Consider the following 17,537-nt stretch of genomic DNA (forward strand, 5'->3'; position numbering starts at 1 on the left):
CTCAATACGTTTTGTGAGACATCAAGTAAGCCCTTTTTAAGTTCTCTCCTCTCAAACCAAGTGTTCGTATGGACACCAAGCTCTAGTCGAGAATTGATTCGAACATCACGCCTGGCCGATAGCCGTTCTCTACCGTGTTATTAAGGGTTAATTTAGACACAAAGCTAGATCTTAAACAACATTTAAGAAAAATAGGAAAAAACTTTGAACATCATATGAATGTTACCAACTTATTGTTTTGTGTTATTTTTTTATATACTATGAAAAGTGTGCTGACATATCAACACTGTACACATGTTTAGTAAATGATGTGGTAAGATATGTACAACATATTGAAAATTAAAACAATTAAAATCTAAATATATATTAAGGACTCGGCGCTAAATTCAACTCATGTTCGATAGAAAATATTCGAAGAAATGATGAAAAACCCCTAAAACAATGTTTTTGATATGAGAGCAAAGGAAAACTTTGCAATTTAGTGTGTATATATCTATATATATATAACTGGATAATGTATCTATATTGCCTTCATAACAGCGTACAATTCATTATATATCTCCATACTTTAGAAACTTCCATATAAATATTTAGTAAATAGTTTAGAGGATATAAATACTGCGCACATATATCTTATAACATCGCCTTTTCTCAACAACAAGTAAATCAAGATAAAACACATTGTGTTTGATGTCATCTTGAAAAAGAGTACCTAGAAGACATCATTGAACCATACCCTTACAGCGATATAAATGTAAGATACCCACTAAGAAATAGCCGTATTTTCAATCCCCCTTTCTGTAGAACTGAGAATTATTTCAATAGTTATTTTCCCTCAATGTGTAGAGAATTTAACCTTTTATCTGCAGAAACTTTAAATGCTACTTCCCTTCAACAATTTTAAAATTTCATCAAGTCTGACAATATGAACAACACTAAAGAAATTACTAGCACATTTAAATACTATGGGCCAAGAAAATTCAATATCATAATTTGTCAGCTAAGAAATCATGCTAGCAACCTAAATAGTGACTTATATATGGATCATCTGAATGACACACCAGCATGTAGATGTGGACATGAAAATGAAATTGGATTTCATTTTATATTTGAATACCCACTCTATAACAACATTAGAATGCAATTAGAAATAAAAAATTCTCTATTTGGTATAACTAATAATCATGATCATTTTAATCTAAAAACTCTATTAAATGGGTGTTTTGCAGCACTGATATCAACATATCCATTTTACAATGTATATCTGACTATATTTGTCAAACTAATAGACTTGATATGTAATCTCACTCACAGCTAAACTTTACATTGAAAATGATGCTATTATTTATAGTGTCATGATCACTCTGCTTATAAGTATTGATTCTGGTGTATATACATTTTGTATATCTATCTTCACAACATCTCTGGTATTCGGCTGGACTGGATGGAATTTATGAATGTTCTTTTTTATAACCTGTTCTAACTATTTCATAGTTACATGAATATTCTATAGTGCTTTGTTAAATAAATTTTAAGAGAATCAACTCTTTTCCTATATGAATCCATATCACATTCTGATTTTTTTTCAAAATGTTTATTTCTTTGTAACTTATCCTATATATCCAGTGGGTGGATGGCCAATGTGTTTATACAAAGGGACCTTTGGGCCTGTATCCCTTGGATTTTATGTAGGATGGGTTATCAACATATGTACATGTTGATAAGTTTCTCAATTGTTAGTATCCAAAACATAAACAGAAAATGATTTAATAAAAGTTGAAAAATGTTCATTTCACAAGCTAAATTGGAGTTATCTCCCCTGCACTGTTTAATTGGATTGTTATGACAGAATATATGTAATGTTTGGAAATAAGTTTGGAAAGCACAGCCTGATATCCAATCCAATTGACATATATAAAGTCAATAAAATCTGTTGCAATTGAAATTGAATCTTGAAATGGTTTAAGTCGAAACACTTTGTATTCTAAAATCATAAATTATGCTTTTCTTGAAATAATTCCAAATTGATAGTGTTAAAATAAATATCTCCTTATAAAGGTACCAATCTGGAATAAAGTTTTCCAACGGTTTAGAATGATGCCCTTATATAAACAATCATAATCATATACCATTAAAACATGATACCTGAAAAGTAAATGGCATATTTATATATCCTTTTCAACGAAAAGGGTTATAACTCCGAGGAAAAGTGTTGACAATAAGATTGAAGTGTTAACACGAAAATACTTCCTAACGCTACACTTTATACTGATATCTTTACAAAGAAGCACTGATATACTTCTGTCTGAAGACAGACAGAGGGGCACCGCAAGTACAATACATATACATTAAAAATGTATCGGATTAACGAGTGTTCAGTACACGTATATTTGCAACAAAGAAATTAAAAAAAAAATATGTACATCATCATTAACAACAAAAACATGTACCAGATATCTTTTTTATGGTCCTTAATTTATACATACAATGATATTCCCTTTGATTTTTGATAGAATACAAGAAACCAGAAATGAAATTATGCTCACGACTCAACAATACACCCCTTTGTTAACTATGGTGAAACAGTTATTTACAATCATCTATCACTACTACACTTCCTAGCAGTTCAAATCGTTTCTACTTAATATCTGCCTCTGTAACTCCTTTTGCTGCTAACTCGTCCGTCACTCTCCCAAGGTACCCCGGATCTGGGTAGCCAAATCTAAAACAGAAAGTTAAACATCCGATTTTCAAGCAACGCTCTAAAAGAAACCTTTACATTTTCAATTCCAATTGCAATTAAAATCAAATGAAATTCCGAACTTTATCGTTTCAAATATGTTGCCGTATTGCTCTGCCCATGTAGCATGTGGGCAGTTTAAATTTTTTGAAATGAGAGGTATTCAAATAGACGACATTTAGATTTTTCAAATGATCCTTCCCTCATTCTTCCATTTTTTTGCTAGAACCTGCAATGATCTGCTTACACAAATGCTATCAATTCTTTAGTTATTTAAATACCTCAATGCAAATACATACCTGTTACACTACTAAAGACGTACCAAAACAATCACTTCTTCTCCTATCGCTTTCTTTGCAAATGAATATAGATACTGAGGTTTTTGAATGCAGTGAAAAGAAAGCCCCGCTCTGATATGTAAGATAAATTCGAGGTCTTACCTTATGTAATCACATGTGAGATTCTAAAAGTTTGGATATATAGCTTCTACGTTTGAGATATGTTTTACCTTTTACACAGGGAAGAAATACATCAGTAGCTATTTAAGTAGATATTTTCACTGCTTAAGTCAGAAGAACAAATATCTAATAGCTTTTAAATAACAGTTTTTGATATACCTGTGAGATCCTGCAGATATACAAATAATTTTAAAACTATCAAATCAGATATCTTCTTTGTGGTATAAATTGGTACAAGGTCAATTGAATTATAATTTAGCCTGACACATCTGTTTACCGTTAAAAGTAAGTAATTACACAAATAAGTAAGCCGTAACTATATTACAGATCTGTTTAACTCATGAATCCTGTCGGCAGACCTTACAAATCGGAGAGAGAAAACAATTGGGTTTCTACAAAGTGTGACTGGTTACCGTTTTTCGGTAAAAACCATAACAATTTTAGTAACATTTGAATTATTGACTTGTGTTTAATAGCTTTCAAATCATGACAACAAAATAATTAAAATGCTTTTAAATAAGAAATATAATTACCTATACATATATATATATATATATACAGTTATAAAATGCAACCCTGTTCTGTTGACATTTTTAGCATAGAAGTCTTGATTTCGATATAATTTAGCTGAAGAAACAAGTATTACTGTTGTTGGCCGCCAGTTTTGTTAGTTTTGTGGTGGATGTCATTCCAAGTGACCACATTTTCCTCCCCAGTCGTCCTTGAGTGTCCTATCGTGAAGGTCAGTCTTCTTTTGAAGGCAATCATCAACATTTCATGCACTGCTTTACCCTTGCTGTTGTTAGGGAGATATGCCGTCCTCATGGTACCTCTGTAAGGCTTGCCTGGATATGGGTGTTCGCTCTTTAAAAAATAGACATTGAACCGTCTGAGTGCTTATATCACAACCAAACATTTTTGACATCTTAAAAAAAATCTTTTCATATTAAAATTGCTATGCTAGCCTGATTTTGTGCCATAAAAAGATTTGAAACTGACAAAAATTCAATTAACACAAGATCGTGGTGTATAAAAAAACCCTCCAAATTGTTATTCTAAATTGTACCAAGCCAAAAATTCAACTCCAAATAAAATAAATATGCTTCTTAAGAGAAATTAATATTCATCTCAAAATAACTATATGCTTATAACGTGATCTAGTTAATTGGTTCGTATAACAGTTCACACAGTTACATAGGGTTTGGCTTAGATGGCTTTTGGCTATATTTTGCGATAAAATTTGATACATATAAAGAATGTAGGTCTTGATGTCATGCAGTGGTAATCCAGCTGACTTAGAGACATGCCGAGTTACACTCCCCTTAATTTCACTTAAACCTCGTTTTGAGATTCCAAGCGAAATACACATCCATTTTTCTCAATTATCTGATATTATACTTCATTCTTGGTTGTCTCAATTACACATAAAACAAACAAAAATCTAGAACTTGTACATTTGTATTTGCTAAACTAAAACTTATGTCTGTCTGTTTTTAATTTGCACACGTTCTGCGGGTGATGAAGGTGCACTTTCATTGAAACTTTCATCAATCTTTAACCTTTTAAAATGTATGACATAGTGGAATTCCATTTGATATTTGACATTGAGGTGATTGCCACAGCGACTTAATTATAGTAAAGCCACAAAATATATAAATTGTTTGATCAAAAATCATTAGGCAATTAAATAAGAACAAAACAATACCTAAGACGTTAAAATATGATATATGTATAAAACGTTATAAAGGAAAAAATAAATAGAAATAAAACAATCATTTTATAAAGTAAAAGCAGGATATCGCCTTTCCGTGTTTAAAGGGTATCGTTTAGGTATGCATTCGCCTTTCAGTATTTAAAGTGTATCGTTTAGGTATGCATTCGCCTTTCAGTAATTAAAGTGTATCGTTTAGGTATGCATTCGCCTTTCAGTATTTAAAGTGCATCGTTTAGGTATGCAATCGCCTTTCAGTACTTAAAGTGTATCGTTTAGGTATGCAATCGCCTTTCAGTATTGAAAGTGTATCGTTTAGGTATGCAGACTAAAACAATATCAGGTAAATGAAGTTGATCATCGCCAATACATATATATATGAAACAATCGATGCTCAGTTTGTAATGATTTCAATCACATACCTCTTGTATACCATCTGGAAAGCTGTAACTGATGTGGAAATGTTTTTCGCATTTTTCAAAGCCTGGTAAAGAGCCTGCTCTAAGGAAACTTTTCATTGTCCCACTCCGAGGCTGATTTCCAGTAACGACTCCGTATATAGTACCGCATGTCGGACAGACAGGCTTGTACTTGAATTGGGCATCAATGCATTCAGGGTGAAAAGAGTGATTGCATTTCGGAAGTGTTTTTACATTGTCACCAGTCACAGAATCAATACAAATCACGCAATCCTCATATATCACTGGTTTCTTTTCGCTTTTACCAAGCTCAGACTGGTTATGTTGGCTTAAATCTTCTTCCTGTTCAGACTGGTATTGGCCAACATAATCTCTCTTCTGTTCATGTTGGTCACTTTCATCTAGATTTCTCTCCAGTTTGGACGGGTAACGGTCACCAGGTTGGTCTCCCGGGTATCTCATCTTTTCGGGCGGGTAATGGATGTAGCTTTGCGGTTCAGGCTGGTAACGGTCACCAGGAAGGTCTCCCGGGTATCTCACCTGTTCGTGCGGGTAACGGATGTAGCTTTGCGGTTCAGGCAGGTTACGGTCCGCCGAGTCTCTCCCACTATCAACTTGACGATGTGTTGGCAGGCATCCTTCGCGCTGGGCCATTCCTGGATAAACCTTAGGCTGAATTGATTTTCGAATGCGTGCATTTTCGGCACTCACGTGATCATCAAACATTTTTACTATAGCCTTTGTGACAATTTGATCATGATTGACAAAATGTATATCGCTAAGGATGCCAGCCGGTTGTGGATTCAGGAAAAACTTCAGAATCGACTCCACGATAACTTTCGCAATCACTCCTGTCTTGCTTACGTCGTTGCCTATGAAACGAAAATACAACAGTAAGATCAGTCAGGATGATCATATTTGACTTTCAATCAACCCAAAACTTGACAAATTCTCGTTAACGTTCTGGACAAAGGGAGGGTAGTTCCTATTTGATCATGTTCTTTTGTTGTCCATCTATGTCCTGCCCTCTATTACGTTAAATACCTCCGTCTATACTTAAGATCTTTTAATGATAAATTCATTTTTTGTTAGTTCCACCAATCTGCCCCTAAACGATTTGGAGATCCCTTGGCTCAGGTATGCACCACCCCAATTTCAGTAAAAAAAAAATCTGAAACCATTTAGGTCTTGTAGCCTTACAAATGAAACTTTGAGGACGGACGCTGGACAACGCTTGATGTCATAAGCACACCATACAAAGATCAAGGTCATAGTTAGAAGCCCTATGTCAAATGTCATATAGTATTTTATATGAGGCTGTCATGTCTAGACAACCTTCTGGGTAACATTCACAGAATCCTATCTGAAAAACCAAGGTTGTGGCAAGAGGTCAAATGTCAAGTAACAGTTGTCTGATCGCCTCAGGATTTTGTCATGACACGTCCTAGGTATGCTTATAACAAAAGTCGAACAAATATTCAAAAGCCATACAGGTCAAGATAAAGGCAACAGAGCAACAATTGCATCCAGGTACTTGATTTTAATCTTATAATATGTTTAAATTATTGAAAAACTCATTAACTTTGGTGTAGTGTGTTTCTCACCTGAACCAAGCACCGGCAGGGCAATCGAGCGCAGTTTCATCTCATTTGCTTTGTTTAAAATGTTCTGTACACATTTCTTGACTCCATCTTTACAATCCGCAAGCTTCACGCCTACCATCATACTAGGACAAATAGTTACGAGAAGCATATCAGTGTCGAAACCGAGGATTGGTATACAGAACACTTCTCCTTCCTTGAATTGTTTCCTATGCTTTTGTTTTATTTCCACGATTTTCCTGCTGAAATCTTGACCAGAAAGTTCTCCTTTCTGGATCCGAGCAGCTATTTTGCTTTTGCATTGCAGGAATTTATCTTGACCACATACAACAGCGTCGACTCTAGTTGCCAAAATGTCGCACGTGTATACATGCACTCTGGCTTGAGGGGATAATACGAACGTTGTTTTATCAATACCACCTCTGTTGTTGAACTCCTTGAAAGGGTGCAAAGGACATTCTTTTGGTCGTGCTCCTTGTTTATCAAAGTAGGGTACATTTTGAATCTGCTGACCAGCATGTCCGGGTGGATCCAAGTTTGATCCTTCCAGTGAGTGATCAAATGCTTTTTGAATTTCAAGCAAGATCGTAGCATCCTTGTCCACAAAGTGAATTTCTTTCAAAAAGTGTCGCGGTTGCTGCTTCAACTTGGACCAGGCTCTTTTGACTCCTAAGCAATATTGCTGAACACACAATGCAGATGGCATTGAAAATATTCCTGAAAATTAACACACAATATAAATTATGATAATATTTTTATATGTGATATGATTGTTTTCATTAAATTAAATATAGTCTAGGCTTACCATCCTTTTGTTTGCCCTTTTAACAAATTTTTGTTTAGATCATTGACTTATAGCGCGAATGTTTAAAAACACCAAATTGTTCTGCTACAGTTTGACCAAGCACAATGCAAATCTATACAAAGCAATATGTCAAAGGATACATGGCCGTTTATAGTATAAAAATGTAATGGTTGTAATACCACAAGTGAAAAATAAAATATGTATACAGATTATATAACCATTGTCCGACTATTACTTTGGATTTAAGTAATATTAATCGAGTAATTGCAATGGAACCTTTGAAATAATACACTGGTGTAGCGCTGATACTGTTGAATTGCATTGTGTTCATTGTGTTCAGACTTCTAAACATTATCTCCGTTTGCCAAGTCTTAACAAGAGTACCGCAGGGCGGAACAATATAGGCCCGTCAAATGCCATATAGTGTTATATATTATCTTGCATTAAAATAAGATTTGCATCACCTTAAGAGTGGCTAGCTAACATTCTATAAATCTTACCTTTCACTATAAAGTCAATGTTTGATTTAACAGTTTGAGGAAAACAAGTAATCAAAAGATTACTCAACTCAACAAAGCCTACCAAGAAATAGATAGAAACCTGTAGAAGGAAATCTCCGGACAAGATTCAAGTACTAGAAATAAACAAAGGGCAATAACATCTGCAAAAAAGTTGAATCAAATTTTTTTTCGAAGAAACATAACTAAATATCATGACTATAACGATTTCCAAGTTTCAAAGAAATCGGTCGAAAAATGTAGGAGGAGATCGCCGGATAAAAATCAAATACTGAAATAAACAAAGGGCAATAACTTTTCCAAAAATAATCGAATCAAAATTCTTTTTGTGCAAACACAACAACATATCATGATTATAAAGCCTACCAAGTTTCAAAGAAATCGGTCGAAAAAATTAGAAGGAGATCGTCGGACAAAAATCAGAAACTGCAATAAACAAAGTGCAATTACTTTTGCAAAAATTGTCAAATCAAAATTCTTTTCAGGGAAACACAACCTCATATCATGAGTATAATGTATACAAAGTATCGAAGATATCGGTCGAAAAATGTAGAAGATGGCCGGACAAAAATCAAAAACTGAAATAAACAAAGTGCAATAACTTTTGCAAAAATTGTCAAATAGAAATTCTCTTCAGGGCATCACAACAACATATCATGGTTATAAAGCCTACCAAGTTTCGAAGAAATCGATCATAAAATGTAGAAGAAGATCTCTGGACAAAAAATTCAAATACTGAAATAAACAAAGGAAAATAACCTTTGCAAAAATAGTCGAATCGAAATTCTTTTTAGGGAAACACAACTTCATATCATGATGATAATGTATACCAAGTTTCAAAGAGATCGGTCGAAAAATGTAGGAGAGGATTACCGGACAAACCAAAGTTTACGCCGGACGGATGGACAAAACCATACTTTAATTAATACTCCCGTCAAATTTGACGGGCGTATAAAAAGGGAAAACGTTGTATTTTGTGCCCTGTCAAATGATGGTGAAAAGAGTCTTTGATTTTTTTTTCCCACGATAAAAGCTTATGACCAATGTTCAACAGTGTTCACGTTTTGCACACATTATTTTTCTTTTTGTTACAACTGTCGTGGATTGTATTGTTTAAATGGAAAGCGGGGATTTACAGAAATGGTATTTGAAACTACACGACTAGTAGGCACAAGACAAATAGACAAGACTAAGAAGACAAAGGTGGCAATTCACATCCAGAAGAAACGTGTGCTGCAGGTGGCTACTTTAAGTGTGTCTTTAAATAAAATTATGACCAAAAAATTCTACATGTCAACCTCAAATAAACTTCCTTGGCAGATATAAATTTCATCCCTTTTAACCCATTTTTTAATTGTTTTTTCACTCATTTATCCCTGAAGACGTATTTGAACTCTTTCAATTCTTTAAAGGTTGGAATAGTTCTTTATGAAATTTCAGGCGTTCTCATGTTTTACAAACAATTTGTTGATGGATTATAATTTATTTTTAAGACGTTTTCAATAATAAATCAAACGGTATTCTAAATAATTAACTATATTTCCAAACTATGCAGGAAATACATTTTAAGTGAGGAAATATACAATATATTATTCTTTATTAAATCAATTATTATGATAATTAACTCACATGGTTTAACTTATTTCCATAGCTTAATTATATATCGTTATATAATATCTGAATCGGAGTCCTTAGAAAAGCCCGCTCCTTCGCTTCCCTCAAAGCATCTTTTATTTATGAAAATCAAACTAGGCTTGTAAACAAACTTTTAGAAAAAAATAGCTAGTTACTTTAAAAAAATGTCTTTTCTGGTTTGGGTATGGCTAATGAATTAATGAATACTTATTCTCCAAACGGGAGTAAGAGCTGAAAAAAGTATTCCTACCTGCACTGATAGCTGGTATCGCCACTGATTCCAACTGTAGTTCTTCAGCTTTCAGGATACAAGAGGTTATGGCATCCTGTAGCTGCTGTTCGCATGAAGACTGATTTTTCCCATCCCAGCGTGGCCCCACAGTGTGAATGATGTACTTGTAATGTTTTAGATTGCCTGCTGAAGTATGACATGAGGTGCCGACCGGAACTTTTCCATTCCTTTTGACGTATTCGGTCGATTCCCGTTGAATGTCCGCAGCTTCCGATATTGCACAAGCAACACCTCCACCGTGATTTAATTTTTTATTTGCAGCGTTCACGATACCGTCAACTCTAAGGTACAGAATGTTTCCCTCATACGCCAGGACTTTCATTTTGTCGCCTAAATGGTATTCCTTGGCACTCGGTGGCGGCGGCAATATTGGCAGTGGGTCGGGTTTGCGGGATGCTAAAAATGATGGAACGTCGAATCGCCTGTTTCGTCTGCTATTTGTCATTCCTATTGATTCCAATACCTGATATTTCATGGCTTGCACCTTGTTCCTATCTAGTCCAATGAGATTGATGACTTTCATTTCCTGAGTTGACGTCGTGTCTTCCTGGGGTATGCTGACGTGAACATCACACTGGCTGTCTAAGATGCTAATCAGGATTCTTTTCACCTCTTCCACTTTAAAATGTCGGCCCTCTACATCGATTTGGTCACACGTAATATCAGTTTTCATTTTTGCAAGTTTCCTTTGGAACTCCACGCCTAATTCTACTCTTCCATCGAAGCGCATCGTTCTGTCCACTTCCGAGTATTTCATACTGTTCATGCAGTCCTTGTATCGGTTGTAACTTGGATCACATTGGAAGAAAAATGAGAAAGCGTTGTAAACGTCTTTGGTGATTCCATCAACGGAGAGATCGTTTGAAGAAGCGTTTTTTCTGACAGAGTTTCTCGGGTGTCCTCTAAGCTTTGAGACGATGAATTCGTTCGCAGCCTCGATCTGGGGTAAATTTCCAACTAACTGACATATTCCCGAACTATCAGCATCCACAGTGACTCCACTATTCTCTCGTATTTCACGCTTGTCGCTTGAAAATTGTGGGTCTATAGATGCACGAACGTTGAACAATATCTGCAAAAATCAATACTCAATTTAAATTTAAATTAAATTAAGTTGAGTAATCAAGATGAAAATATTGACTTAAATATTTGTTTATGATAACATTTCTTCTGTGAAAAAACCCCAATGTTAACCTGTTACTATACTTTGGGCATTCCAAGCTACATGTATAATGTAAATATTGTTCTTTGACAATAAAATTCAAATTACTAATGGTTTTGTCATCGCAACATTTTTTAAACCAATATAGGTTTGAAGTAAGAAGAAAGTTTATGAAAGGAGATATTTTGTCTGCAGGATTCATCAAATGTTCTTATATGATTTGCTCATATATGCACAAACACAAGGTACAGACGACAGAATGACTGATGATGCAGAGCTTCTTGTAACATAATTTGTCCAGATAACAAAATAAATCATCCCTTGCGTTGGAGGTTAATCTGTTACACCCTCAAGGAAGGGGAAGGTTCCATTTAGTTACACATATTTATTTATAAAATTGTTTACATCATAGTAACGATATAGACAATAAAATTAACATTTAATCATTGTGAATTGAATCTACAGGTAGTACCTGTATCTCCAATGTTGTAGCCTTGAAGTCAACACTTTGTCGCCTCAGAACTTTCTCAGCATCTGTAATACATGGATGTTAAATATATAACATATGAATTACAAATTAACACCAACTATTGTATAAACAACATAATATAGATAACAACATAACACGGTGTCAAATAATACATAAAATAACATAGGACAGTATCAAAATACTACATGAACACTACAATGTATAACACATCAAAATGGGAAACAAAATCAGATACACCTGTTAAGTATTTAGTCATAACTCATTTGGTTTCTTCAAAAAAACGTATTTACGCCGACACTCGGTCATTATCATACCCAAGGACATGCTATTTTCAGTAATGGTTCAAATGTTGAATAGTCAAAAGGACCAATTGTAGTGCTTGAGGAAATATGATAGAGAAAGCTAGTGAACTGTTTGTCAAAATATGCTTTTAAGAGTATTGCATCTATGTGCGTTTAGTAATTTTACGATATTTTCTTGCTTTTTAACGATAACTTACACAACTAAACGATTTTTTTTATCTTAACTGATATTAGAAGGCTTTCGTTATTAGTAGTGCTAGTAGTTGGACAACTACATGTAGGTAATAAGAAAGAATAACTTTGACTATTGCTCTTATAATAATTATAGATGTACAGATATACATTTAAATCTAGATTGATCTAGCTCATCCTTAGTACATGTTCTTACAATTCGGCAAATATCTAATGATCTCGAGTGATCTTGTCATTATAATGCCATGCAAAAATGTTTCAATGTTAATTGACAGCAACACATTAGGCATAAGACAATTGAAGTAAGGAGAGATCACGAAAAAAAGATAATAAAAGACGAAGATGAATATGGTGAGCCAATCAACTCTGATTTACACAAAGAGCAAAAATTGAGGTATATGAATTTGCAGGTACCCAAATTTATACTACTGAGGAATACAAAAGTCCAGGTTCTTTTCTTAACTTTGCGCCCTAGAATGTCAGAAAAATATATACCTGATGTACTTGCACAGGTGACAAGCGCCTCACAGACGTTGTATCTATACGGCCATGCTATGCCGACTGGTGTGACTCCAACATCGCTTTCTAGCCAGTTCCACACAACTGTTCTGTCCAATGTTGTGTGTGCGCCTCGCACGATGACACAACACCCTACATCTGAAGTCACGTTCACATAATGTAGGGCTGCTGTTTCGCTGAAAATATTTCCACAAAATTGAAGATTTCAATTGAAGATTTTTGTTTATTTAACATTCGCTTTGTTCAATATATAGGAAACCAAGAAATACGTTAGAACGCTCTAAAAGGAAAAAAAGGAAATACAGATGTACGCTGTATATCTATATATACTTAAACAAAAATTATGGAACAATACCTAAGAAATTACGAAGGATCCGATGTTGTTATTTTTTTTTCTGAGTACGTTAATAACAATTAAACAATACAAAAAATTGTTTAGGACATTAATTGAGGAACTGAATTATAGTTAAATGATATTATGCGTTGTGAGTATATCCAACACAGTAAGACGACACATATCATCAGAATAGGATGAAATTACTGCTGTACGTGACTAACAATATAGTTAGGGTTAATGACGAAACAGCTGTGTCGGTAAAACCATAAATATCGTTTCAAATACCTTCTGTTGCCTTTGAGGGTTGCATCCAAATCTTCATTGGGCTCGTCTACAAAATAGGGAACAAAGGCAACATCTGATGAAAAATTCAAAATATATTTGTACACATGTCACACAAATTTTACAGATTTCACCAACTGTTCAAATTTCGTTCCAGTATCAATAATCAACCGTATTTTAATAGGAACGAGAACAGCAACATCAGGATAACTAATAAGGCAGTGGGCTTTTTAACACAACTCCCTGATAGGTTCCTCATAAACCAATTTGTGACAAAATTGTTTTGTAAACGACAATGTCATTTTCCAGATTTTGAAAAAAATGCATCACTTACAGTCCGGAAACAAGTGTTGAATAATGTTTTGACTATTTTGACTCAAAATCAATTGGTCCAAAAATGATTTGGGCACACCAGGATACTGTGACCTTGACCTTGACCTATGGCGTTTTAACTCCATAATTGATTTGGTGCCATTTTTCATTTCTGTACGAATAAATTTTCGACAAATTCACAACACCATTCAACAATTCTCAACAAATTTGCTTGAAGTTTCAATTCTTTCAGTTTGCAATCTTTACACTAAAACAAACGTATATCAGACTGCTTTCACAGGGAAAGCGCAAGAAACCTATTAACGAAAATAAATCTCACCGCCAGATCTCTGGGAACTAGCTTCGGTTCTTCTTCTTTGTGATGATTCAGGCTCCAGATCATCGGTAGCATAGTAATATTTGTCATGGCTTGAAGCTAGTTTAGGTAGTGCATCACTCAGGATAGCATCAATTTTTCTCACCAGAATCATCTGATCAGCCGCACTGCATGCGACTCTAAAGTGGACTTTATGTTGGTGTCTATCTTGTTTTCCTATAACATCAAAACCCGACGATAAATAAGAGTGATTTTACTAGTTTTTCTATCTTTCAACCCATCTTACAGCCCGTTTCATGTGATGTGACGTCACAATTCCTCAACACTGACGCGTCGTCACGAATTCGGAAAAGTCCGATGCCCTCTACAATATATTGACCGTACAAGTGAGAAAAATGAAATTATTTTCTCTTTGCAAACTATGTTTGTAAATATAGGATATGGGTTATCTCGTGGACATATGCGTTTTCTTCAAAAACGCTCATGGGAAAAGCTGATATTTTCAAAATGGTAGCCAGCACACATTTTCATGGTTTCTGAGCTTATTCTTGCAAAGCCTCGGGTTTAACATTATTTGAAAACCCCTCGGTTGGAATTTCCCTGTGCTGCACCCCTTGGCATGAAAGGGTCTTATAATCTCACATCCTTGTTGAGGATTTCAAAGCTACTGCATACCACAGAAACAATCAACTACTTTGACGAAATGGCCATATCCTAGGGCGCACAAATGTGTACTTTAATGTACCAACTTGTACAATTTTCAATATTATTTTCTTCTTTGTATTTCCAGTGTTTTTAATTTTATGCATTGTGTCATTGAGGCACTTATAACTGATAACGTCAGGTGATTGAGTCTTAAATGAGTGTGGTTGGTCACAGAATAGTGCCTCCCTGGTAATATGTAACTTGTTTCTGGAATGTCCTTCTATTCATTTTCCATTGAAACTAAGTCTAGCGGCATAAAAAGAGGCGAAGTTCATGGAGTATATACATGTGTTTAAATTATAAGAATGATAAGATATTCCAAGCAAGAGAGCAGAAAGAAAGAAGCGGTTGTAAAATTGACTTGCCATCAGATTGTTTTGTACATGGTTCATGAATTTACAATTAAAGAAATATGTGATATTGTAGTATAATTTTGTCTTACTGATCGTGGCAAGCCGACTCTTTGGTTCCGGGTCAACGGAGGATCCATCAACTGGAAGTTTTAATTTTATACCATGATTTTATGAATTGAAATGAATGTCAAACCTGTTTTGGTCACAATCTAGCTTTTCACAATTAGCAAAAGAAATTTTACAAAGTTTAGCTTTTTTGTATACATGAAGTTGAAGAAAAATGGTAATTTTCTGTGGAGAAAACTAAAGAAAATCGATAATTATATCGTATGTGAGAATCCTGCAATCTGATTAGTTGAGATTAATTCAATCACGTTTACATTAAATACCGAGTCAATAAAGATGCTAATAGGTAAAAATGAAATATTGACCAATATTGACATAACTTAAATTTGGACAGAAATGTGAAAACAAGGGTTCAGGTGCATTATCCGTAATCTTTCTACAACACCTTATTTTGTCTTTGTTTAAGTAGATGTACATGTAGGATGCAAAAAAACGGAACCAGAGGAAAGTCATTCATTGTGAAAACATTAGACATTGTCATCATCTCATGAATATCAAATCACACATGAATCATATTAAGATGTACATTTTCTTTAAGAAATTTACCTCAAAGGTTTGATAAATTCACTTGTATATATTGATATATGTAAACTGAATTAAGCGATTGCCAATTAATATATTATCTTTGCAAAGTTCTGCATGAAAATATCAAACCTACAGTATGTTTCAGTAAAATGATCTTCGTTTTTTACATAGTGGTAACGCAAAGTCATTTACCTCATGACCGCATCGGTTGTCACGGAGTCAACAAATCATGTAGATTTTAAAATATCCATGGTTAGTCATTCACAACCCGTTAAACCAGGGCCCGTATTCATGAAACGGTTCTCATGCTCAATATCAGATTTAGTGCCCAAGCTCCTTTTTGGTAAATTTAATATAAAAATAACATTTTGTCAATGTTATGAAAAATAGTTTTGTAGAGACTTCTAGCTGAATTATGTTTTCAATGTCTACACTTAACTTTCATTACCAAATTACGTGATTTAGGCGAGTTAGAAAAATGTTGGCTTAAGCACAGAATTCTTACTTGAGCATGAACACGTTTTCGTAAGTATGGGCACAGGAGCCTGGAATTCCGTCAAAAATTAATAATAACAGTAATACACAAAAAAAAAGATTTTTTCCCTGTTAAACAGCACGAATAATCAAAGAAACTATCCATACCTGCATCTGAATTTTCTTCCATGAATTTCTGAAACAACGAAGTAATATAATTGTATTTGTTATTTATCTATTTATCTATATAAAGTTAATAACTGAAAAGATCGATATTATAAAACTAATTATAATGTGAGAAAGACAAAGAAAATTTCGGTGAAATTCTCCAGAAACCAATATAACCTACTTTGAAGAAAATGATTAAACTCCAGTTATTTTCCGTACCAAATGATTTTCATCAAAACAATTAAATATAAGAATCAGAAGGAATTATACGAAATCATAATTTGCTTTGCTCGTACTGTTTCAGTCGTAACATCTTCTTAGGGTAGTATAGATCTACCGCTAAGCTGATATGATGTTACTGCTAAGTGGAGTATCTTGTAGCTAAATTGGCACTATCTTACCGCAAGAATTAGTGCAACGTACTGCTATGTTATAATTATCAATACGATTATTTTCCTGCATAATGGACAGTATCTTACAACTAACAAGAGTACCGCGGGGCAGAACAATATACGCCCGTCGAATGCCATATTGTGTTATATACCTTCTTACACTGAAATAAGATCTGCATCATTCTAAGAGTGGTTAGCTGACATGCTATAAAATATGTAGGAGAAAATCTCCGGACAAAAAATCAAATACTGAAATAAACAATGGGCAAGAACTATTGCAAAAATTGTTGAATCAAAATTCTTTTCAAGGAAACACAACAACATATCATGATTATTAAGCCTAATAAGTTTCAAAGAAATCTGTCAAAAAATGTAGGATAAGATCCCCGGACAAAAAATAAAATGCTAAAATGATGGTATCTTACTTTAAAAGTTGATTTGTCGGTAGGATAGATGACTATTCTGACTTTCTTCAGATAACTTAGTTTAGAATTCTTCATGAAACACCAAATTCTCTTCAGCATCTCCTCTGCAACCACAGAGGCAGGATAGCCCAAGTTACCCGTCCCAACGGCAGGAAACGATATTGACGACATGCGTAATTCATCTGCTTTTTCAAGGCATTCTGTCACAAACTTCCCTAGGATCTGAAAAAAATACACAACAAACATCAAGCTACAAT

At 34.3% G+C, this 17,537-nt stretch overlaps 1 protein-coding gene across 2 annotated transcripts in view; it reads right to left on the reverse strand.

Annotated features, from left to right (window-relative positions):
• Window positions 1-1,641: 1,641 nt before the first annotated feature.
• The window catches only part of LOC110459139, a 44,247-nt gene continuing 28,351 nt past the window's right edge, over window positions 1,642-17,537 (reverse strand). The window contains exons 9-20 of one of the 2 annotated variants that reach the window (XM_021511241.1): window positions 17,281-17,502; window positions 16,464-16,491; window positions 15,260-15,310; window positions 14,116-14,328; window positions 13,467-13,512; window positions 12,821-13,020; window positions 11,814-11,875; window positions 10,138-11,251; window positions 6,933-7,646; window positions 5,332-6,200; window positions 3,845-4,062; window positions 1,642-2,722 (exon numbers count right to left, since the gene is read on the reverse strand). In XM_021511241.1, coding sequence (XP_021366916.1) covers window positions 2,638-2,722; window positions 3,845-4,062; window positions 5,332-6,200; window positions 6,933-7,646; window positions 10,138-11,251; window positions 11,814-11,875; window positions 12,821-13,020; window positions 13,467-13,512; window positions 14,116-14,328; window positions 15,260-15,310; window positions 16,464-16,491; window positions 17,281-17,502 — 3,822 coding nt within the window. In that variant the 3' untranslated portion in view covers window positions 1,642-2,637. The remainder of the gene's footprint in view (window positions 2,723-3,844; window positions 4,063-5,331; window positions 6,201-6,932; window positions 7,647-10,137; window positions 11,252-11,813; window positions 11,876-12,820; window positions 13,021-13,466; window positions 13,513-14,115; window positions 14,329-15,259; window positions 15,311-16,463; window positions 16,492-17,280; window positions 17,503-17,537) is intronic. The other variant, XM_021511242.1, reaches the window with a different exon arrangement.

Source organism: Mizuhopecten yessoensis, unplaced genomic scaffold, assembly GCF_002113885.1.
Source record: "Mizuhopecten yessoensis strain PY_sf001 unplaced genomic scaffold, ASM211388v2 scaffold9977, whole genome shotgun sequence".
In the NCBI taxonomy this organism is placed as follows: domain Eukaryota; kingdom Metazoa; phylum Mollusca; class Bivalvia; order Pectinida; family Pectinidae; genus Mizuhopecten; species Mizuhopecten yessoensis.